Raw genomic sequence first — 26,306 nt, 5'->3', positions numbered from 1 at the left:
AATCCAGACTTCAATTTACCCAACGTACAACTGAGATAAATAGTCAAGGACTATGCTTGTCCCCTTCATTAATGTGTTTCAATCAAAAGTCAGTCTTTTCAAGTAGACATGCCTTAGTTCAAATGAGAATGAACTTGGAAAATCTTAATGTCATGCGATAGGCAGAAGGTCACACTTGATGATCACAGTTGTCCCTTCTGACCTATTGATCTATGAATGAATGTTACATTAACATCTTTGAAGGCTGCATTTTATTTATTAATAGTGAGAGTATTCTGCATGAAATAAAACTAAAGCAATGTGTCATAATGTGGCATTTGACTTGAAAAGGACAAAGCAGAAAACCCAACTATCATTACTTTGTCACATACAGAAATGCTTAAAACTGTAGCCACGAAATATTTTCATTATTTTTTTCGGCTTAAGTTATTGAGTCAATAAATGATTTATTGGCCTTTTGAATCCTGAAATAAATATCTACATTTAAGTTACACTCCCATTAACTACCAAAAGAGAATCTGAAGATCATCAGTATTTGGCACTGGTGAAAACAGAAAATTTGGTAAAGCACAATCCAAAAGAGATCTGATATCGTGTGAGCAATGTGTAAGCTTCACTTCTCTTTGCATTAGTACTGGAAATAATGATAATTTTTATGGTACATTTTTTAGTTTCAAGATTAATACAGCTTATAAAAGAAGTTCAATATTACTCCCTGATGTATTACTATTCTGCCAGTGTACAGCTGCCAACAGTAGTTAAATCTGATTAAAGCCCCCTGCTGAGTTAATCAATCTGATAATGTCAGACATTATTAAGGAAGCATACATGATACGGTCACACTGTCTATTATCAGTGGCATGTACACCAGTGCCTTTGTCTTCACAGAGCACTGAAGCTATTTAAAACAGATAAGCATAAAAAGGATAAAAGGCATTATAAACTTTCAGTCCCAAGCATTTGTATGCTAATTCCTGGTAAAATACAGCTATTTAATACAAGATACCTTTATTTATTGTATGGGTTTGGGGAATAACCAAAAACCTGAAAATTTTAGAGCAACGAAGTGCAGCTTAAGAACACTTTCCATCATTCTGAACAATGCAAACACATGTCTGTGTAAGTCAGTCTTTTTGTATTAGAATAAATTCATTTTACAGAAGCTGTTGTCTCAGCTTGAGCTATATTTATTCACAAAAAACACAGGTCTTCCAAACACTACATGCTACTTGACCTACTCAGAAGTCAGCAGACATTACTTCAATGCTGTCATTACACTAATACACCCTAATGCTGAAATCATTTGCGTTTCAAAGGGAGCTGCTTCTCTTCTGCTTACATTGCATTGAAACGCAAAGCCGCATCTATTTACATTGAACGGCATTAAGTCTCTGGATTTCAGCGCTATCAGCAGAAGTATCTATCATTAGCTCCAATGCTAATCAGCTCCTCAACAGATGAAGGTGTAACACCTGACCCAGCAAAGTCCCTGCGCAAAGCAGGTGAAACACCACAGAGGACAGAAGGACGCCCCGTGTTGTTTCAGAATAACACGCAGCACACGTGCAGGGGACTTCAGGGAAAATAAGAGCAAAAAGAAATGTGACCAATGAAACACAGGTTGCAACTCTAAGGGATCAGTAACTATAGTCAGCATAAAAGACGGGCTGAGACAAACTCCTCTCCTAGGACTGGGGGAAAAGCAATTTCTACAGTGCCTTAGGATCCAAGAAAATTTGGAGGGTGATCCAAATTCTACCTACAGATGATTTCCTAGGAGCCCAGTGTTAGAGTCCCAGATAAATACATGTAACAAAATCCATTTGACTGTTCCTGTCTTGGTGCAGCACTGTATCATCAGTTATCCACTCCATGCTGCTATCTCTTTTATTGACATCCCCTATCAAGCTGATGTTCATTCCAGAATGAAATAATCAGTAGCCTACACCTGAGAATCGTAAATGTAAGCCAGACCTACATCTTCTAGCCAAGAAACAGACTGCCTAAATTGTTATTTGTTGTGGTGGGTGGTTTTTTTTTGGTTGTTTTTTGATTTTAGTTTGTTTTTTTTTTTTTTTGTTGGGGGGGTAGGGGATGGACGGACACAAACTACTACACCACAAACCTGAAGACCTGAATATGTAGTTTGGTAAAAATTCTACATAGTATCTTTCTACCCCTCTAGAAGTAGAAATTCTTTAAACTCTTATGTAATGTACACGCAGTATCATGTGTATTTGGTGGATGCAAGTTCCCTGCAATTTAAATCCATAACTTGTCTAGGAAGAAGAGAACAGTTTTGATCCAGGGTGACACAGTCTCTACAGACCACGCTGGAATATACCCATATGTTTATGAATATGAGGCACTTCTCGTAACTGCAAATCACAAAAATAGAATTGAACAGCATAATATTTCTTTTTCCACTACTTTTTCTTTTACAAGGTTTTTGTGTCCCAATACTTGTTTCCTAATATTTAGCAGGACTTTAATTGAAGTATTTTTCCCCATTTAAGACTTGAAGAGAAATAAACCAAAATGCTGCTTAATTGATGGATTAACTCTAGTTCAAGAACTGAGATGAAACAGATATTTCCAGTTACAGCTGTCAGAGAAAGGCTAAAACCTAAGACTATTGAAAGACTGCAACTTATCTTCAGTCAAGGATATCTAACCCTTTGCACACTGTCTTTTAAAAGAAAAGGCAGATTTAGCTGAAGTTACTTCTTTGAAGAACAGTAACAAAATTTTCAAAACTTGCTACAATTTAAAAAGAAACAGAAGTGAAGCAGTTTTTTAGTTTTATAGAGAATCCTATTTTTCTCTTTCTCCCCTGCCCTCACAACCCACAAAAGCTCCAAACTGGAGATCAACTGGTAAAAACAGGAAACAGACAGTGCCAGTAAGCAACAGCTTATTATGAGTTTGTGCTTCAGGGCTGAGTTCCCATGCGGATTCTCTAATGTCTAATATGGGTTGTATTTGCATATTAATATTCCCACAGGGCAAAAGAATCTTCTTTATTAGTCATCTGATTTTCAGGAATTTCATATGAATTCAGTGTCTCTGAAACTTCTTTCCTTCTCTCAGCATTGGCTGAAATTCGGTCACTGAGGGTAGGGGACAGTACTGAGAAGGAAGAAGTAGCAGAAAGGATTGATACACATACACAGGTAAACTGCATGTCACAAGAACACTTACCTAAAAGCACATCATCTGAGCAAGACAATAAAAATTCACACCTTTACACAGACTAAAAGTAGGTACAGAAACCTGGAATTGAGAAAATTCCTAAGTTTAACACTAGTAAAACTATCCCACTCACAATAGAGAGACTTAAATAGCAAGCATAAACTGAAATTCCAATTTCCTTAATAATAATAAACACCTTGCTCTCTCATTTTCCTTCTCCAGAATGTACCAACCCCTACAATATAACACAGTTTTGTTTTGATTCTTGTTCTACCTTTAAATGTGGTCTATGTTAACATCATATCACTGTATGACTTGGAAGGTGAATATTAATTCAATATACCTGACAGCTGAACTATCAACAACTGTAGGTTTGCACATATGCTCAGACACAGGGGAAGTATGCTCTTAATCCCAGACAAGCTTTTATGAAAGTATGAGAATTGTGACAGAGGGCACTTTTATCTCCTTGGCTACAGCATACTAAAAGGTATGTCATTTTCCTGTTGATCCAGACAGATACTGCACTGTCTTCTTGTCAAAAAGATAGCTGAAGAACTTAGGGAGTGATCACAGTTCTGCAGGGATTAATATCCTCCCATCCTTTGACCAAAGAAATCTTGAATCTTGCCTGAATCTTGTCAGGCACTTACTTCATTGACAGTCAACAGCTTTACCAGGAACCAGCCCTGAGACTACAGTCCCTCACACCTTTTCTTAAAATTACTGCCTGCAAAACAACAGCTCTATCAGATGTCTGAAGGCTCAAGTTCAAAGACAAACTCCGTATCACTTAAAGGACGCCAGTCAGCTCACTGTCCTCCCACAGCACCTGGTATTTGGCAGCCTGAGGCACAGAGCAGGAGAGAAAGTACCATGAAAATTGTCTGCTCTAGCTCTTTCCAAAACAGCAGATCCCTTAATATTGGGATATAATACTTCCAAAACTCAGCTCCTTCTTAATATTAAACATATTCCTAAACAGGGACTTCTGCCTATCCAAAGGAAGTCAAGAAGTGTGTTTTGACCCTTTGTGCTGCTTGTGAGCTTATTCACTGGAGAAACTGTTGGAAGAAATTGGCTCTCCTGTTTTCCAGACGATCTGTTGAATATGTGATGAAAGGGAACATGTTGCCCCCTGGCCACTGGCACACGAAAGGAATAGCTACAAGGATTACAAGTGGGCTTTGGGCCATATGGTGTGTAGGCTTATTGTAGGAATTTAGCATTTTTTAGACTCCTACTTTCCTGTCAAACTGGTTGAAATTAGCCACTGAGCTTCCTCTCTGAAGACTTCAGAAACAACACAGTGATTGTATAATTTTTTGCCATTGAAAAACCAGATTAAAAAATACATAAAAATAATATGAAAACTAAATATCTGCTCATCATAAAGGAAAGAAGAAGTAGTAGCTATAGGAGGTGCTTTCACAAACTAGGACATTTATTGGAAGCTGTAGCTTTGATAAATGTGAGCTTAGCATAACAGAAATGAGTATCTATTACAGCATACAAGCTCACTGCTATGAAGGTTTAAAATAGAGTTCAGAAGCTAAGCCAGTTTAAATACATAGTAGTTTTCCATTATCCTTCCAGAGAATGGTACAGAGTACATATGACTGTCATAAAAAACCATAATCTTATTTGCTATTTAGCTTTTTCTAGAAACCCAGTATTATGTAAGGATGTCTGCAAATATTACAAATGGTGTTTTGTGAATGAAACAATATATCAAGTAAAATAATATAGTATTGAGGTCTATACCTGATAAAAGGCTTCTAGCCTCCAGACAGTCATACCAGAAATGAATTTATTTTAAATGTATAATGACTATATCTACTCAATATGTTCATGTTTTATTGATACTCAGTCTGGAGAGGATATAAATTGTAAATTGGGATTGTAGACCAAGCTGAATGAGCATAGTCTGGTGGGGGGGGGCATTAAACATGGCACAGTTCCTCATCCACTAATGCCAACAGCACAGGCTTGGCAGTTCATTTAAATTGAAAAAGTTTCATGTAGCACTCAGCTTAATATTATCTATTCATCTGTACTAGTGCTCTGAATTATTTTAATGGACCTTCAGTTGTCTACCAAAATACCTTCCCACCCCATCAAAAAGTGAAGTTCAACTCCACAGACCTTAGAATCAAGCTTGTTTTGGCTTTAACAGGGGTCTTGCAATATTCCCTAGTGCTCTGCATCCCCCCTGGTGAAGGGAGATAGTCAAGCCATCAATTCATTCAGACTACAAAAGGTGTGTACTGGCTGTGCACCGACCTTCTGGCCTCTACTGGAACACACACAGGCACAACTTTATAGCTATGAACATGAATAATTTCTGGAGCATGCTATGGCCTTATACAATTGTTAAAGACCAACTTGGCAACTGAAGATTCCTTGATTAATGTAGGATGTCCAGCATGTATGTACTTGTTGTAGGCAGCTTACAGATGCCAGACATAAAGAATACTCTCCTTTGAACAGAGTTTGGCCAAAAAAAAAAAAACAAAAAAAAACCCCAACCACAACACTAACCACAAAACAAAGGAAAAAAACCCCACAAACCTAACAAAAAAAAAAAAAAAAAAAAACCAAAGAAAATTAAACCATCCCAAAAATAAACACACATAAATAGAGGCATACATCAACATGAGGGACAGCACAGATCAATTGACATTCATTATATCATTCCCTATTATTGATTGTTGGGAGATGCTCAGGAGAAAAAAATGTCATACAGTGGGAAGGAAAGTGGACAGTGATTTAATATCAAACACACAAGTAGTTTAATTATACCAGGGAAGACCATATCATGTCCAGACTTGTAAGCACCAAAGCAGCAGACCTGACTTGCCATCTGTGTGGTATCCCAGAGAGGCTTTGAGGGAAACAGGTGCCCACGGTTCCTAGGAGTGCTGACAGTGGAGGAAGGGGTTGGGTGAAATCAGGAAGCAAGTTTTATGAGTTAGGCTGAAGCTTTGGGCTCAATTTGTATGCTCTGGAGTGTATTGATGAGAGCATAGTGAAGAAACCGGTGTACAGACGAGCTCAAATTTATTTTGAGAGGGATAATTTCTGAATTGAATAGAGTTGATACTGGTACAGAAGTCATGGGGCAAGGGACCAAGGGGGAATAGTCAATCCACATGCAACCTTTTGGGATATGGAAGAAGCCAAGCTTGCCATGTGTACATGCAGTGTTTCTCTTTAAGTTTATGTGAAAATAACACTAAAAGAGTGTTAGGACTCTTCTGTAGAATGTGATTGAATCAGTTCCTGAAAGCAGTAATAATATATTCTCTCTCAAAGAAAAGGAAGTTTATTTGACTTACAACTACATTATATTATCACTGACAGATCTGGTTTAGGTTAGGGGAAAGGCTGGTATGGCAGAGATAATATTTACCACATTCCAACCATATTCAAGGGCTTGGTGAACCCTGAAACAAAAGTGACAAAGAAAACCAGAAATCTGTGAGGAAAAACAAGTAAGAAACACGGTGGATAGAACTGGTCTATTGCTCTCCCTAGACACATTTAAATAAAGAAACATCCAACAACATCTTGATTATTGGACATCATGATACAGAAAGGTATGTTAGGAATCAAGTATAATCAATCAGAATTCCACTTAGGACTGAAGATGACTGAAGAGTGGAAAAGACTCCAAGATGATGAATCATGAACTACAACTGAGGCAAAAAAGAGACAACTAAAAAAAAAAAAAAGGGACATGCCTATAACTGAGGCAATTAAAAAAAAAAAAATCAAAACAGGCAGTTAGGCAGAATCAGCCAAAGACACTTGTCCTTATGTCAAGCACAGATACCGAGAAGAACAAATGTTATTAGAATACCTTAATTTATTGACCATGGCTTTTAACTACAGAGCATTCATCATAATTATCAGAGTCAAATAAGCCCTTTCTCACCACATGAAATGATTAAATAGTTTGATTTTGCAATGGTAAATACAAGTGTAAATTTCTTTCAAAGCTCAACTATGAGAAAATTAGGCTCACCGAAATTAAGAAATTAACAAGAGATTCACACACTCTCCATGGAGTAAATAATTAAAGAAATAAAATCAGGAACACTGACACTGGGGCTATGTAACTAGCACTGGTTATTTCAGGCACACAAAGTTTAATAATTGCCTGAGTGAGTTTTTGGTCCACACACAGTGAGAGGACAAACATGCTGAGTGATGGTCAACAGCTCAAATTCAATTTTAACCTGTGGTAAAAAAGTGACAAGATTGATAGTAATGTGCCATCCATTCTCATCAGTCACACTTAGTCCTCAGACTTCTATTATCCACAAATCCTGCTATACAATCAAAGAGAGAGAACTACTGAATTATTTATTAAAACTGACACCATCAATTATGATCCCATATAGAAAGTCACCAAGCAGCCATTTAAAGAATTAGAGTGTACATTTTGGTAACTTTTGACCAGGTTAACAACCACTCTGGTTTGGGACTGGGTTGGAAGCTCTTATGTGTTTTATGCCTGGGAAGTTAAACTTGGAAAAGCATCACTTTCTGCCAGTACAAAGTGAAGTCTTGTATTTCTGGCCAACAAAATCCTCCAATAATTCCTTTTCCTTTTTTTCCTCCCCTCTCCCATATCACTTTCTGAGATAATCTGACAAGCTTACAGAGGCATACCTAAAGCAACAGCCTTGGAATAGTGTTTCCACATCAGAAGGCCAGCAACAGTGACCATCATCAATGCCAAAAACCCCAGAAAAATAAATGGGGTACAGGTGCTATACTTTGGCAACCAGCTGGACTCATACACCAAACTTCTGATGCTTTGGTACAAGCAAGGCATGCAGTTGCCTTTTTCCATTTCAGCACATGAAACACCTTTCAATTTACACATGATTTTAATGACATCTCTATCACCTTTTAACATCAGTGTTATTAAGTTCATGTTTTAAGGGATGTGAATAGCTATACTACTGCTGTGCAGAAATTCCAAAATACTAACACAACACTGCATTCAGAAGAGTGGGTTACATTCCCAAAACATCCTGTCTAGACAATTATGCAAAACCATGCCCCACTGAAGTATTTCCCAGCATAACTTGGTGGCCCTTGCTCTGAGTAAATACAGCCCAAACACAGCTATGAAAGTCACCCTTTCAATAGCACCCAGCAGCAATGGGGAAACCTGGAAGCAATCTAATAGAAAAATGATATATAACCCCTCATATATATGCCCTGCATGGAAAGGGGCCTAGATTCATGCAGTTTCTGTTTGGGATGGTTTACAAGACAAAGACTGCATCTATAACAGTAAATTAAACATGCCAGCACTGTCTGCTGGCACTAAGGCCAGCTGGCTCAGAACAGCCTGTCCATACTCCCTCATCCTTCAAAGTATACAACTGTTGGACAGGAATCTCCTTCAGTCTCCCTTCTCCCAAGGCATGCTCAGAATTTGTTCAGGAGAATACTGGTGGATGAAGTGCAAGGCCTTGCCAGATGGCTCCAATAAGTTAGTAGTATTAATAACAACAGTCCAAAAATGCATTTAGGAGTTGATCATTTTATGCATATAAACCTGAGGGACACATCCAGAGGGCCCATCTTCCCCTTGTAACAAGAAAGGGAAGAATATGAACAAATAAACAAAGAGAGGTAACTAAAGTGTCTAGAACAAACCACGAAGCACCACAAGGGATGGACACCTTGTTACCAAAAATATGAAATAGTTAGTTTTCCTAGTACTTAGGAATAAAGAACAGAAGCTATCACAGCAAGAAAGATGCTTTCAGCTTCAAGTACTCAAAATATTTTTGTTTGTCTTAATGCTATTGCTATTTTAGGTAATTACCATTACAAGGAGTACTTTTCCCAAATTCTTGCCACTTATAACCCAGTTAAGTCCCCATGAATACACTCAGTTTTCTCCCTAATTTTCAACATTTATTGTCAACAAGATTACATGGTTAACATAGTCTCTTTTAGTTTCTGTGGTATGGAAAGGCCACTGCTGTGTTGCATGCTCTATTACTGGCATTTTTAATGATGAACAGGTTCACTAACCACAAGGTGTAAATAAAGTTTTTGCTTAAACATATGACTATTTACAACATGAATGTTTATACAAGAACAAACTGGCTGCAGAGGTGCTCTTGTTAAATTTATCCACTGGATTGGTTACTTAAAATTGGATAGCAATTTAAAAGCTATTTTCAAAAGGGTTTTCAGCAATATTTATTTCTTACATGAGGAATCATGTGGCTGTTTAGGAAGGAAAGCATCTCTTTTAAACACTACTTGGATCATCATCAGCAGGACATCCGTCTCCTACTGTTACCCTTACCTAAAACAATGTTAAAGTTTCTCTGCCTGCTCTTTAATTACTAAACTGTAATTAAATTATAAAATTCTAACTGTAATAATAAAATTACTGGAGCAAACCACTCAAAGTAAGAAGCATTAACTCTTAAGGCTTCAATTTAAGAGAAGCAAAGCTTCACAGAATGGAATGGACCAAATTATCCACAAATGAAATTAAAATGCTTTATAAAGTTAATGGACTGCAAGGAACAACTAGGGTGTTTTTTTACATATATGTATTTCATCAAATTAAAGCAAGAAAAACAAAACCCACCAAAATGCAAAAACCATATTCCAGTTTGATCAATATACTTAGGCTTAAGGCAAAAATCTTCAAAGAGTCTCTTTGAGATCTGAGGTTAGGTTTTGGTTCCGGGTTTTTTTAAAACAAAAAGTTCTGAAGCAGAAGAAACATTGTTTAAAAAAAAACCCACATGCTCATAAATTTTTAAATTTTATTCCTAAACTTCATAAACTTGAAATTTCAACACCAAATTACATGATTATGATATTAACCCATACGCTCTTATTTGACAGACTTCCAGATTATTTGTCAAGCAAAAACTCATCATATAAATTTTTTTTAAATGCGGTCTATATGCTGAATTAATGTCTCCCAACCTTTTTGCTATACATCCCTCAGATAAATTCTTCTTTGGTGAAAGATGCTTCTATTTTCCATCCCAGGAAAGCCACTTTGCCTCTCAAGAGTCATCTTCTGAAACTTAGTAAATTTGAAACTTAGTGCGTGTGACATGAGTGCAACGAGCCAATACAGGTCCAGACTTTTTATTAGTGTATTCAATGCTTGTTGTTTATGTAACCTACTCAGTGCTCAATGTGTCATCAGCAAGGCCTTTTTTTGAGGACTGAATACCACTGTAAGGCAATTAAAGCTTAAGCATATAATTTACTCCTTTTTTGGTTGATCTATTTAGTTACTGCTTTTAGAAGAAAATGAAAGAACCAAAATGTTTACTGCTCTGATATAAAAGAATATTTTTGAGTAATAAGTGTGGGGGTTATTTAAACTATTTACTACCATCCTGGCATGCCAGGGAGAGAGTGCTAGTGCAGACAGGGATCCTCCTTCATGCAGAGCAGAAGCCACACCACTGCTAATAACAGAGGCTTGGTAACTCTGCAGGATGGCTCTGAGGTTAAGTGCTGATCGATCTCTTCCTGTATTTGGGGTTGGATGTGTCTGAGTATGTGAAATGAGTTATAAGTTTAGGAGGGATTTCAGCTGCATCTATTTAGAAAGCCTTAAGGTGCTGGCTGGCTCTTGGTTTTCATTCAAAAGGACATGGAATAAATCCAAAGGAGTCCAGTAACTTTCAAATGTGTAAAAAAACCCCCAACTAAATTGTTCAGTGTAAAGAAGAGTTCTTCAAGACTGTATATACACTTCAGTAAAACAAGCAAGTGGAAGCACTTAACAGTATTAAACTTTGCTGTTATTAAGAGACAACAGTCAGCTGATTTAATTTATAAGAAGTCTAAATATAAAACAGTGCAATCCAGGTGATAAAAGTAGTTGCATGCTGCTCAAATGAAGTGGTTCTGTAAAATTTTTAATCAAAGATTTAATTAGTGAATTTAAATGTCAGGCCAAAAAATTAACTCATTTCAAAAAGGGCAAAAGTTGTTCACATCCCTTCCATGCCTTCTCTTAAGTTCAACCTTTAGTTTCAGTTATCTGCAAACACAAGCCATATTCTAATCCAAAAAGAAACACTGCACCTGGTTTATTAAGCTATAACAAAAGGAAAGTTCGCAATGAACACGTTTATACATTATATAGAGGTAAACTCACAGAATGTGAACCAACCATCACACATTGTCTGTTTTTAAACTGCATCTCACCTTCATTGCTTCAGCCCACAAAAAGGATAGAAACTGAAACTTAGGTTCTATTAATGACCAGCTCAAAAAAACGCTGGACTATTTACACTTTTCAACAAGAAAAAGGAAACAAGCAACCCAACACCAAAAACAACAAACAAGTTACAATTTAATTATCACAGAATTCCAGAAACAGTAGAGGTTGACAAGGTCCTACAGCCCAAATTCCCACCTTAAGTAGGGCCTTAACCTCCAGCCAGTTGCCCAGGACTGTGTCCAGACCTCTTCTGGATATCTCTGGGGATGCAGACCACCCACCTCCCTGTGTGAGCTATGGCAATGCTTGGTCAACCTCACAGTAAAAAAAAGTGTTTTCTGATATTCAGACAGAGCCTCCTGTGTTTAACTTTGTGCTTGTTGCTTCTTGCCCTGTCACTGGGCACATCTGAAAAGAGCCTGTCTTCACCTTCTTTACACCTTCTTGCTATTTATACTTCACTTGCCTAAGATCTCCCTGAATTTTCTCTTCTCTAGAGAATTTCATTTTACAGAAGCTGTACAGCAGATGCCATCAAAAATGATGTTGTACAACATACGTTTATCTTGCCTCCAAAAATATCTTTTGGGTTAAAGTAGATTTCCTGTCCAACAAAATCATTGAAACCAATAAAATTTGAAGAGGTGAAGAAGTTAGCTAGAATTATTTGATATTTCCCCAACACACTACTTAGTTTTTGGACTTTCTGGGGTTTTTTTCTTCAGGAAGAACTAAGGAATAAAGAAGCAAAATGGACACCTAGCCGAAGGCTTGCCTATGTATAAACTTTCACTGGTCAAGAAAAACACATAATTTAAGACTATTTTTAGCTGAAATGTCAAAAAGTTGAAAGAACATTTAGAAACAAGGTTTCCATTGATTCAGTTTAAACATCAACAGACTTAATATAACCCTAAGACAGAAACTAGAGAATTAAAATCTGGACACAATTAAAATCAGTTTAAAACTAATTCAACCAATTTATCAACTTTCGCAGCCTGTATATTTAGAAAAAGTTGATGATTCAAGTCACTGTGTCAGGGGTATGAAAGAATACACAGCAGAAGCTGGAAGAGTGTAAGGCTTGCAAGCCAACTGTTTTGCTAAAAGGTGAGTGAAATGGTGGGCAAAATTAATCTGCAAACTCAGTGGAAATTTTAGGACTGAATGATATTTACTCTTGAAAAACAGATATTAAAACACTGTCTCTCCACATATAAGGAGCAAATGCATCTTTTTCTATTTAATGAACAAGAATTTTTGTTTCTTTTTTGGTTTTGTTATAAAATTTGCTTCCAACAAATTCAGCAAAGTAAGATTGAACAGCAGTAACAGCAACTCTTATGCAATTGAGTCTTCACCCCATTACTTATCACACTGCACTGCTATTTCCAATTCCATTTTGTGTCAATCGATACACAGCCAGAAAGAATGCCTATTTTGTAGCCTTTGTAATTGCTACAATATAAACGCTGAAGTTACTTACCTATATCTTTGATAATCATCTGATTAAACATTTTATTGTTCAAAAACAATTGTCTTTCTGCCAGATATTTTTTCCTCTTTTCATATCTGCATTAAGCAAGCTCTAATCAGTTTGGTAGTTTGTACAACATGTAGCATTCATCACACTTCTTCAACACACCCATGCATCCCAGGAAAAAAACCCTTTCATGTATTTTTTTCTTAATAACTCAGTGTAAATGGCTACTAAAATCTGACATTATCAGTGCCCCTTATGATAAGAAAAATGAAAGCATATCCTGAAGTAAATTAATAACCCAGCTAGACAGCTTCTGTAGTTGGACAGTCTCACATCACTGTGCTGCTTACTAATCATGCCCGCGTGTTTTCTCTTTGAAACATTCTTCAGTTGCTGAGCTATAATAAACAAACCATGTATGGGTGATTATGCCACTGCACTAACAATTATGAGTTGGCCCTTTCCCATTTTGCTTGTTAAAATCTGCATTAGTCATGTGGAAAGCTACTGAGCCATACCGACTCTAAAAATGCTACAGGAATGTATGGAAGTGTTTAGGACTGAAAGCAAGCCATTTAAGCACTTATGTTTCTTAGCCACAGGACTATAATGCATATGAAATAACAGAATTAACAAACAAGTGGTCTCTCTTGCCAGTTAAGTAATAAACTGTCTGCCTACAAAGTAATAATATGCAAACATCTTAGCCATGAATTTATGAATTGTCATTAAAAAAATAATCCCCTTGTCATAAATCACTAAGGCAAGTTTATTTTTACTTCTTAAAGTCTTGAAAGTAACAATTCTATAATTTTACTGTGCTTTGTGCAAATTCTTGGCATATTTATAATATAGTCTGTCTAGTAGAGTTACATCAGTTATTAATTTAGTCCAGAAATTGCATCAAATTAACATCCTAAATAACTAAGAAAACCGCAAACAAACAGAACCCACCTACTTCACTGGAATATTAGCAACAAAAAAATTGCTAAACATAGATCGGAAGTTTTCATGTGAATTAGGAAAAAGTCAGTTTGACAGTGCAGAAAAGAACAGTGAGATATATGCAGCTGTATCAAAATTAACTAAAAGTTCTCAAGGCTAAGAAACTCCTGCAGCCAATAATTTTCAAACAGCAGAGGATGAAAAAACAATCCTCTCAAGGGGTAGCAGGTGGAATGAAGTGCATGCATTCTGCTCAATAGAAATCTCTTGAAATTCACAGTAAAACCTTAATCTTGAAGACCCTAGGACGAAAGGGGTTATGTAAATTGAATAAAGTCAGTCCCAGTTTTTGGGACAGCCCCATTGCTTTCTGGGATATAGAACTGCATTGTTGCATACAGCTGATCATCTCCCTTAAAAAGCCATGAAGCTACCAGGAATACCCAAAAATCCAACCTTCTAATTTATAGCAATATTTGCATATTTCTGCACTGTTCCTTTGGGCGCTGAGCTGCTTGCAATTCCCCAAGCCCAGAGGGAAAAAAAATCTAAGTTACCTTTAAAACCACCATGAGATACATGGAGCATGGAATAACCCTTAGAAGTCACAAGTCCTGGTACAGATTGTAAACGCCACAGGTGCTCCAGTCAGGTCAGGTCACAGTGCACAAGCAGTCATATATATGCTAACAGTACAACTGCTACAAGCAACCAGCCACACAGAAGAATTAGGATGTGTTGACAAGAGCAACTCAAGTTTAAAGTATTTCCCTTCAGCCCACACGTAGGGGGAGGAGGAACCCACTCCTTGTGAGTTCTGTAAATACTCAGCATGTCTTTACTACAGCGTCCATTAGTGGCATTTCTACATAGCGATGACCTCATTCTTTAGCACAGTGAATAAACATGAGAGGAAAAAAAATAAAGTATTTTGGTTGTGTATTTATCAGCATTTGGGCTCATTTAAATACTGCTTGAATAACAATTATCTTTCTCAGCTGAGCACAGCATCAGGTTGGCAGACTGTGCTTCACTTCTTCTCAAAGTGACAATTAACCTTGATATCAGTCTGCAAAGTGCTCTGTACTGGCAGCAGAATAAAATTATCATTATCATATAAATCATAAAGATTCTACTGAAACTGAGATAGCTGTCATCCCTCAGCTATTTGCATTCAGTAAGGAGCAAGCAGGTTGTTGTAGAACATCTTCAGAATGCCTCATCCTACAGCCACCACATTGTGGGCTTTTGAGGCCACATTTGTAGCTACCTGAAAATGCCAGCCCCAGATGTATGCCAAAGGAGTCATGGTTAATATACATTATTAATTAAATATCACTTAGGAAGGTTTGTGATGCAGAAGGCCATTACACTTGAATCATGAATTTAAATTTGATTTACACCACAGTAATTCCAGACACAAATGAGATTTTTGAGTTGATTATGTGATGCCTATCAGCTAGACAGTATTACACAGCAATGATATTTGTTATCACCTGACCTTATTCTTCTAAGTCTGCAGCTTACAAACAACAAAAAAAAGTAACAACAAAAAACCCCCAAAATTAACTTTGCTAATGCTGGATCAAAATTCAAAATAGACCTCTTGCATTGATACTTAATCACTGTGTTGATAGATTGTTGAGGAATGTACTCAGAGAGCTAGAATTGTAGAAGTCATGTCCACAACAGCCCATTGAAATCCCATACTAAGTAAATACATCTTCCCTTCTAGGCAGCCTGGACATGCAGGGAAGGAAGAAGATTGAGTTGTCTTCTCTAAAAATTTCCCACCTTCAAATATGTAATGACAAGCGACTGTGAAAATGTTTACAGCCATTTTTGATATGACACTTCATTTTTGTAATGTGCACACTGTGTGTCAAAGTGTTTTACTGTTCTTGCTGCTACCAACAGGACATTGCTGTGAATAAGACATGGCAGTGAAGCAGCCCTCTTTTAGAAATAGTTTTATAGACTGACAGGTCTTATTTCATGTGTAACAGAACACAAATAAACAAACAGCCAACTATGAGGAAGGGCACCTTGGGTGTTGGGCTTTCACCCCCACTACAGCCAAGTATTTTCTCTGAGCCAAACTACAGCAAATCTCATACAAGTACCTCAGGAAAGGGAGACAAAGAACCTGCTCTTTGTACCCGAGGCACAAAGTGACTCCAGGGATTGTTTTTGGCAGGCAATGTGGCAGATTGTATGCAGGAGATACAAGAAGCCACGGCTCTGTTTCTAACCCAGCCAGCAGTATGAGTTCTCTGAGAGGCGCAGTGCCAAGTGCACTCCCATGAAGTATTTTGAATGAGCAAACCCAAGCGTGTCCCATGATCCCTGCTGCAGAAAAAGGAACATGCTCCAGTGTAACATGGAGCAAGGCTAACTTTTCTCCTGTAATCAAAAGCCAGACATTCTTCCAAGAAAGGTTCAGTCATGAATGCCCTGCCTTTCAAACTATCCACCAAAACCTGAAATAATGGCAAGGTCCATTTTCACACTAGAGTCTTTCTCAAAATTCCTGTGGAACACTCAAGCCCAGTTAACTCCAGCCAACAGTTTAACCTAGAACACTTAATGAATCCCACCCATGGTTACTTCATGCTGCAGCAAAACCTGGCACTGAGTTTACTGTAGTGACTCTGAAACCAATATTCCTGCAAATCCACCCTGGCTGCAAGCCCCAAATTTAGAAGGTTTTTTTAAATCCCTGGTTTGCAACCCTACACGCCACAGCTATGAGCTTAGTAATCAATTATTTATATCAACAAATCTGAAACTGCATACTAGGCAGACATCTAATTTTTCAGTCTTAAACTTCTCTGAAAATTAAATGCATTACATTCCATCTATCTTCTCTGGAAGGGTTATAACATGCCTGATTTTGTAGGCAATACATATATTTATCCCATTTAGGCCATCTAAGATAGCAAATAATGAGACTGTACAGAATTTTAAAATTCTCTGGATTCCGTCTATGGTAAAATGACCATACAGTTGACACCATGTAGTTATCCCAAGCATACTTTATTTATCTTTACAAAATATGTATCTATTTAGCTCAGAAGTATAAAATTCTAAATACTGGTTTCTTATGTGTAAACAGACTAATCATAAAGTTGGGTAATAACACACTTAAAAATAAATGCCACTTTAGAATTAAAACAAAAAGAGTAAAACCTGGCTTGTTACCATAGGTTTTGTACATTACCCATAGAATTATGATATATGCAGAAGATACTGCACTGCTGTCATAGAAAGAATAGAATTTACTTTGACAATTTTAAAATTATAATAAAAAGGATAAAAATCTCTATTAGATTTATGATGTGAGTATTCAGTGGTGCTTACTGTCAGTACCTCCTAAATGAAAGTTAAATCAAACATGAGCTAATCTAGCAGAAATAAAAAGCCCTCCTACCCCAAAAACCAATGTGTAGTAAAAATGAGGCAATCATTTTGCAAGAATGGAATTATTCACTGTTTCTCCCCTGCATAATAACATTGTTTTCTGATAAAGAAATTTTACTATGAAGTCACTGCTGAATTTCATACAAAAAGACTGCCTACAGCAAGGTAATCCAGAATAAATACCTTTAAAAGCTTTAAAATTCTTAGAGGCTATGCTAAACTCCAAATTCTATAAAAGTTACAGTAAGACATAAAAAATTTAAAAACCCAATACAACAATAACACCCAAACCAGAAAAAACCTTTAGAAATTTAAGATTTAAGTTGCCAGCTGTGTCGTTACTCTAAGAGTAATTGCTGTAACCATGTACAGCTTATTCTTCAAATGTAACTCAATCTACTAAACTGAACACAAACCCTTGTATTTCAGTCTTACTTACAGAATCACCATCTTGGCCTCCACAATATTTACAACATTAAAAGGCTACAAGTGTCATGAAAGCATATTATCACTCGCTTATAGCCTTCTCTAGGCACAGTATGCATCTCCAGTTAACAAAGGCCACATAAATATGGCTTTTGTGCCAAGCAGACAGTAAATTATGTATTTGACTACACATTTCTCCCTAAAAAACCCCAGAATGTTAACATTAATCAGAGGAAACTTCAGATTCTGGCATAAATTTGACTATCGCATAAAAGGTAATATTTAAAATACATAATGCCTTACCACACAAACACGAGCTGCCATATGTGAGGCACTGCTAAGCATGGTTTCTATTAAGGCAATACACAGTAACTGGCTTCTTTCCAAGCAACATGGAAGTATTTAAAAACCCTGTTTAATCCAATTCCACAGCCTTGAAACAAAAATAAATTAAAGTGTTGCAAGAACTGTTAAAATGAAAAATTAAAGGCATGTAAATAAGTGAAAAAAAATTGTCAGAGAAAATGAAAACAAAGATTATTTCAAGTAGATGTCTTAATTGTAATTAGTAACATTTGGCATGTTTATATGATTCAAAGCTGCAGCCAATTAGATACCCCAAAAAGCTTGTAACAAAGCTGCAAATGTGTAAGTACAGCATAAATAAGTTTTATTGCTCACCAAGAAAACAGCATCCAGATCAATTTCATAGTTTGTTTCCAAAGTATTGCAAAGCATGCTCTGTTACTAGTTCATGACTTCTCAGTCCTAAACTGCAGTTTTTCTGCCAGGAGATTATGGAAAACAATTTCATTAAATTCAGTCTATTAACTGTTAATCTCCACACTTTCCATATATACCAAGAGCAAAAGAGAAATTACAGCATTGCCTTAGACTGTCACAACTATGGAAAAAAATCCAAAACAAAACCAGCAACAACAAAAAGCCAAAACAAACAAACAAACAATACCCCCCCCCAAAATAAAGTGCACTAAAAGTTAATAGCTGTTAAAAAGCTGTACAATTATGATATTGGAACTGAGAAAGACTTTTTTTTTTTTAATAGATTTCCAAGGGGAGGGGATTTAAGTATTACAGGGAAAGGAAGAATTCAAATTCTGCTCAAATGTGGTTTACTGAAGACAACAGTGTTAGGCAGTTACGAGATTGTGCCATTTACTGAAGGAAACAAATACTTCATTATGCTGTCAGTCCCAACCAACAGACAAAATATCTTCCATTTCCCTCATTTATTCAATAATGAGTAAATTACTAAAGGGTAATGAGCTGCTAATAAAAGCATGTTTTTTACATGATTATCATGAAATGGCAGTGCCTGCTTGTTCAGTGCAGTAGTACCTAGTACAGTCAGATTTTCAAATAATTCTCCTCTATCAAATTTCTGTAAAGAAATTGACCCTTACATAGTTTTCATACTAGAAATTAGTTTACATTTAGGGAAAAAAATAAAAACCCCCAAAAATAGTTAACTATATATAAAATGTACCCATTCAGGTATTTCTTTGCAAAAGTCTTCTAGCAATGATGTAAAGCCTCAGTCAAGGTGGTTTTGCTTCCCTTGCTGGCAAGCAATGATTGTTTATTTAATGCACTTATTTTAGGGGTTGGGGGGAAGGGTTTTTTTGTGTGTGCATTTTATGAGGGCTTTATTGAGGAGATTACAAAAACATGCATATAAAACACCAGTTTTATAATAAAATCAAATTCTGGCTCATAGGAAAAACAAAAAAAACAAACAAAAAAATCTCCTACCCTAAACCAACATCTTTGCTTAGCTATTTAGGAGAAGGCAAAAGAAATGTCTATGAAAGGTGTTCTGAAAAATTCTGGAGCTGAAAGCATTGGGGACTGCTCTTGTACACTGTAGGAGACTGACTTACAAAGACCAGCTGCAACTCAATATGAAACTGCTGGAAAAGAATTTCTCTGTTCAGAATTCCCCCCACTAAAAGCATCAAAGTGTTTCATTTTACCCTTGTTACAGTTATTCACACCACCTTCCCCAAGTTACATTTTAAACCAGAGCTTTAGTTATCTTCTATACCAAGCACATTGCAAATATCAAGGAACCCTCCCATATCCATCACTGGCTACTTTTTAAGCATTTTTCTGTCCTTTCCTGCTTCAAGGAACAAGTGATCTTTGATCTTCCTGACCCCTCCTTACGCCCCAGTCTCATTTTCCTGCTTCAGCTGTGCCATAGGATGTGCTCTGGCATCTCCCTGACCTTCCAGATCTGCACTCACACAGTGCTTGCTGAAGTACTCTTATTCTTCTCTAACACTAGTTTCTCTTTTCTTCTCCTCCTGGGAGAGAAGTTGTCATCATTCAAAAACTGGGAGAACTGGCAGAAATCATGTGGAGGTATTGTTAAGCTGGGAGGTATTAATGGGTGTTGTCAGACAGCTCCTTACATCGTCATTGCTGAGTGAAGTTGCCAGACCTGGCAGGCAGCCAGTGGCAGGTTCCCTTTACTGCCTTTCTTTCTTTTATTTCCTCTCCTGCCTTCATGAAAGTTGCTAACATTTCCAGCCACCAATGTCCACAACACATTCTGAAGCTTTTGAGCATTGCATGTAACCAATCCTAAAAATCACCCCACAACCACAAGCAATAATGCAACCAAGCAGATATTGAAAACTTACTTTATTCAACAACAACAATAAAAAGTTCAGTGCTCTCTAATAATTTTTCATATAATAGATTTTCAAAGATATCAGATCACTAAAAAAACCAGCTATATTTTTGATGGCCTTACAAGTACATTGGATCTTGACACATGGAAAACCTATGAAAAGAAACATCTGTGTTATTTTTAAAAAACAGATGCTTTGTAAACAATATGACATTGAAAGGTCACTTTTACAGTGAAAATAAACAGATATTTTTAAAGAAATATTTTAATATAGTTACATACTTCAGAGCTAAAAGCATGAACTATGGTTCTGCACTGTTTAAAAGAAAATAACTAAAGGAATGAAAAGTTTACATATTAAAAAGTAACCTCACACTTTTCATCCAAGGTACTTCAAGGCACCAAGGTAATACAATCTAAAAACCTCACCAGTTAAAAAACTCAGCAATATAATTCAAGTGATAAAATACAGTATGATTGCTATTATAAAATATAATCCCAGCGTGATTGTTAACTTGCATATCTTTGGGACATGTTTCTTGCTGATTTTGAACCAGAAAGGGACTTAAAAGTAATACATAAAGCAGTTGCAGTGAGTACTGAAATTTTTCACCCATCCTTAGCCTCAGTTGTTGATACATCATGAATTCAAAACCAACAGGATCCTGCACTCTAGTATAAACCACTTCCATGCTTATATTTTTGACTAAGTTTTGCTATTTGCTGTAACTTCTAAAGAGACCAGGCTAAGGTATATACAAAGTTCTGTGTCACGTGTTCTCACAAAGGTGACCAGCAGCAGATCAAAATAAGTCTATACAGGCAGACACTAAACTCCATGAGTAACACAATGGGAAGGGAGCCTGAATTCAGGCTGGAAATGTTTGCAAAGAAAAATGTTCAGAGAAAGTATTTCTTACTCCACTTTTTCATCCTGCTCACACATCAGCATCACATGAGTCACAGCCGTGTGCCTGTGGCAACAGACTGACGCCTCCCCAAGTCAAACAATCAAAATCACTGAGCACAATTGCAGGGTAGATACTTGCTGTACCTGCTGCTCCAGGTCCCTCTGCTTCTCTCCCTCTGCATTTTAGAGCAAGGCTGACCATCTCTCTCCCAGTCCTTTCCCTGATATTGTGCTCCCTTTTGTTTTCTGCTCCTGACACTTGTGTCACCTCCTTAGATTTAAAGTAGCACCAGGTAGGAGTTTAAACACGGCTCCAAGAACAATAACTCAAATTGTTGGAATTCACATAATCCCATGGAGTTGTGAAGATGCCAGCCTCAACATTTCAGTAAAAACAGAGTCAAAGCAGAAATGGTGGACTCCATACAGTCACTAATAATACAAGAGACATCCACAAGGCACACTGACCTCCCTCCCTAAGTCAAACTGAAAATTTCGCCATTCCACTTCGCTCTTCTCAACATCATCCCAAAGAGAACTGTTTTAAGTATTATCAGTGTGATTAGTTTTCAAAAGCAAAATACTAGAATCACATATGCTGGTTGCTTATCAATTCTGCAGACAGTATAAAAAGAAGGGAATTAACGTAATGATTCCAAACAAATGGAAGAGATGAGACTATATACAGGATTTTAAACTGATTGTTTTGGAATGAGAGTCATTCTGCCCACTAAACTGCACAGTCCTTAACAGTATATTTCTGAGCCCTAAGCATCACCTATATTGCTAGATGGTAAAAGAATTGAAATGTAAAGAACATAATAGGAATTGCAGTAAATACACAGAAAAGAGAAGAATGATGAAAAGTACACCAGAGAACACCAAAAGAAAACATGAAGGGGAAGATAGGTAAGATCAGTGACTTAACAGGAAAATTTTGAGCAGTTGTTCCAAGTGGTGTCCACAGAGAGCTGCTATTCACTTCATGCTGGCTCTCCTTGTTTCCAGCTGCTAAGTTCACATTGAAAGAAGCTAAAAATACATGAAATACTTTCCAAATATTATTTTCCCATGTAAGCAATTGGTATAAGTTGTCACAGAGATGTTGTCCTCTTGCCAGTGAGAAGGGAAATACTATACAAGAAGTTGCATTCTATGAAATCATTTGTCTCATGCACAATGCAGCCGAAAATATGGGGAAGCTTGAAAAGGCATTATTTTAGCTACAAGTATTTCCAACTGTTCCCCTCTTTCAGTAAGGCAATATAGGAAAATGACACTTAAATATGAGGATCTTATCACCTGTGAGAAAAGCTATACTCTGCACTACTCAGGAGCATAATATGTGTGCCATTTCTAGCAATCAAGCTTTGATATTTCAATGAGAGGAAAAAAAAGACAGGAGTGGCAAATGTCTACAATTTAGGTATACCATCTCCTGACAAACTGAAATTTCACAATGCTGCAGATTTAAAACATAAATGGTACTGCTTTGAATTCAGGACTGTCGTCGCCAGTAAATTCAGCTCAATACAAAATTAAAATAGGGGAAGGGATGGGACAACACATATTGAAAACCATCCAGTTCTTTCTGTTAAATGTGAAGTATAACAGGCTTTTTTATGACATGCCTTCCTCCAAAAATAGCAATGATTACACTGCTCACCTCCCACACCCCCCACTACCCTCCTCAGCTTAGCTTTTTTACACATAGAACATTACACATTCTCAGTCCTGAGGAAAGAGCCAAAGTTTGTGGAGCCAAGAGGACTCACTCCATTGCCCAGTACCCAAACTACAGCAAAGGAAGTAGGGAGGCAGGCAGCTCTAATTTCTTATAGTATTAAATCTTTTAAAGCTGAAGTGACAGATTTTTTAGGAACTCTGAAACCCACAGCTTTCCACAGTTTTGGAAAGACCCTGCAAGTCCCAGCAGTGATAATCTGCCAATTCCAAGGCACATTTGTGAGCAAGACTTTTTTGTCTTCCAAACAAACACAAAGATTATACAGTCTATTCTCTTCACAGGGATGAGGCAGGGGAAATGTTAAGCTCACAGCTGCTGCAGCAGTGGAAGCTGCAGCTGCCTTGGAGCTTGTAGTGACTGTGTAGCCTGCCATGCGATTGAGGGATGCTACTGTGCTACAGATACTGTTCCATTTGGGGCTTTTTTCATGAATGGAAGAAACCTGAAGCTTTGGCCTGCTGCAGTTAATGACAAGTCTTGCAAATTGTTTTGCAATACTCCATCTAAATTCCAATTCAGTTCAACAGCTTTTCTATCAGAACTTCCTAAGCAGCTATTTAAGATAGCTGTATTCTTGAATAATACTTTCTTCACATCTCCTATGACAATTTGTTTTCAGAATTATCACATTCCTATTGCCCAGTCATTATTTATTTTATATATGAAGGAATACACACAGTGAAAATAAGATGGAATCACAACCATTTCAAGCAACCCACATCTGGAATGAACTTACCTTTATGAAACATGGTTAGGCTTTTTAATAGAAAAAGCTAACATGTCTTTTAACAATGACCTATATTTCACTAAAACTAAGAAAGGATCTATCAATACTTTAAGATATACTGTACAATAGCTCAGCTTTCTTCATTATTCTAAAGAATCATGCCTGGCTGATGTATTTATTTTGTAACATTTAACTATAACAGAAAACAGATGAAGTTCAAATGAAAACACTGTTTAGACTATGTCAACAAAGCATAAACTAAATGAAGTGATTCTGCATTGAATATAAAAACATATTTGCTAATATTAAGGTTACTAATGGTTATCTATCAATCTATCAGAACACGAAGTAATTCTGCATCTTAAGAACTGCGTTAAAGCAGCAGACATGCAGTTAAATGTGAGTTTGCAAAACAGCATCATGGAGTGCACTTTATTGCTGTTTTATCATTAGTGTAAATAATTTAACAAACCCATGAAACCTCCAGATTACTTGGGGTTTTTTGTAAATTGCAAGTCACTAAAGGGCTTTCCACTCAGACAGCCAATGCTTACTTTACACTTGCTAGCAAAAAAAATCAAATATAATAGTATCTTGTATACTGAAACAACTGCTTTGTTATAAAGAGAAGGCTTCAGAAAACCAGAAAAAATGACACTGCTGTAAAAACCTGTAAGCCTTTTACTCTCAGTTCAAAGACTTAACCATTCTTCTACAACAGACTGAAGTTTCATATTCATCTCAGCAAATCAATCCGCTAATAGGCATCAGTCATCAACACCGAAGTAAAATCTGCCACATGAAACAGCTTTGATGTGATTGAAGACTCACACACAGTCGTAAGCATGACAGAACAGCTTAGCTATTAAAATGTTTTATCCAGCAAAAAACTGTTCATCCTAATTGACTGAAATACTCTTTGAATGCTATTATTGCAAGGCTACTTCACTAAGCAGCGCCTTGGTACATAGCCACTTGACTTATATCTTGAGATCCAGCACAACCACATCAAATCTTGTTAGTGTATTTTCTTACATACACTTTTGTCTAGAGACCAAAACAATAAAGCTGACTGTCATTTTTACTACCAGTTGCTTAGTTAATTCGATACTGAAACATACTGGGATTCATTATAAACGCTGCATGCAATCAGCCATTTCTATCAATCTTTCTTTTTAGTGCAGTAACAGAATGAAACCTACTAACCACATCAGTTGAAATGGGTTGGCAGGACTGGGTGGAAGCTATTCTTCTGCACTGAGCCCAACCCCTCACCACGAGACGTGCAGTAGCAGGGACTCCTTCAAACAGCAATGTGCAGCCCTGGCCCAGCTCCAACACTGACCATATGTCACAAGCTGACAGATAAGAAGCCCGAGACAGCCATCTGAAAACAACTGTACACGGCCCCAGCCACCAGACAGTGAGGGTTTCAAGGTCTACCTCATCATTCATTTCAAAGCCAATTTTAAACATACCAGAAGAAAATATACTTGACCAAAAAAAACCACAAGCTGCCCCCCCACCCCTCAAACCAAACCAAACCAAATCAAACCACAACAAAATGAAACATCCAAACCAAACAAGCACACAGTCATTATCAGAAAGTCTATATGATGCTATACTCTAATTCAGAAAGCGTCCATTGAATATCACAACTGATTGCCACAAACACAGAAAATTACTAACAGTTTGTGCCTATAACATTCTCCTTTCTCCATTATATTCACAGTGTATTAACAAGTTGCAAAGAAAGGAACCAAATATACCCAGCAACTGCCACCAAGATTACATTTTACAGAATCAAAAAAAATACTATTGATTTAATATCTGAAATGAAGGATGATTTGATATTTGTCCTGTATCTATTAATGCATCACAGAGTTCATCCATTTCTGCCACTACTTTGGTTACCAGCAAGTATGTCATACCAATTCTTTTCAATATGTAGGCAACATATTATCTCTCAGCTCCTATTCCAAAATTACTAAACAATCAGCACAAAGGAATAACTAAAATTTACTTCAGTCCCCTATGCAATTTCCACAGATCCATACATTTCATTTCCATATTCCAAATGAATAAAATCCAGGTGAACTTACCTACAGTTCGGAGGAGGGTCTAATGTAATTTCTGCAAGTTCTTTCTGAATTCTTAAAAGAAAAAAAAGATACTATCAGGACTTCTTTTTCAATCTGTTTCTTTCAACTTTATGAACATTTCTACATCAACCAATAGTAACAAAATATAATTCTTAGAATTTCTGATTGAAAGCTGATCTATAATATTTCACGAAACTGCAAGAACATGTAGAATAAAAACCAAATATTTTCTGAAAAATGAACACCCAATATGGAACAAATGCCATGAGCAGCCACCTAGAAAATCACACTTTTTCCATAGGTCAGGAATCTCAGCTCCTCAGCTCACTTACACAATTACTAAATATCTCATATACCCTCTTCCTCTATTTCCCCTCCGGCTGTATGTCTTGCTGTTCTTGCCCTCCAGAATATTTAGTTTCTTAATAATGTATATTGTATTGGCAGGGCAAAACC

The 26,306-nt window shown here is 36.9% G+C and overlaps 1 protein-coding gene across 3 annotated transcripts in view; it reads right to left on the bottom strand.

Annotated features, from left to right (window-relative positions):
* LOC115917163 (ubiquitin-conjugating enzyme E2 E2) overlaps positions 1-26,306 on the bottom strand; it is a 202,688-nt gene that overhangs the window by 162,353 nt on the left and 14,029 nt on the right. For all 3 annotated transcript variants that reach the window (XM_030970905.1, XM_030970898.1, XM_030970911.1), the window contains exon 3: positions 25,851-25,901. In XM_030970905.1, coding sequence (XP_030826765.1) covers positions 25,851-25,901 — 51 coding nt within the window. The remainder of the gene's footprint in view (positions 1-25,850; positions 25,902-26,306) is intronic.

Source organism: Camarhynchus parvulus, chromosome 2 (genome assembly GCF_901933205.1).
Source record: "Camarhynchus parvulus chromosome 2, STF_HiC, whole genome shotgun sequence".
Taxonomy (NCBI): Eukaryota; Metazoa; Chordata; class Aves; order Passeriformes; family Thraupidae; genus Camarhynchus; species Camarhynchus parvulus.
The sequence above is the reverse complement of the archived record's forward strand: the minus strand, read 5'-3'. Positions and strand labels throughout refer to the sequence as shown.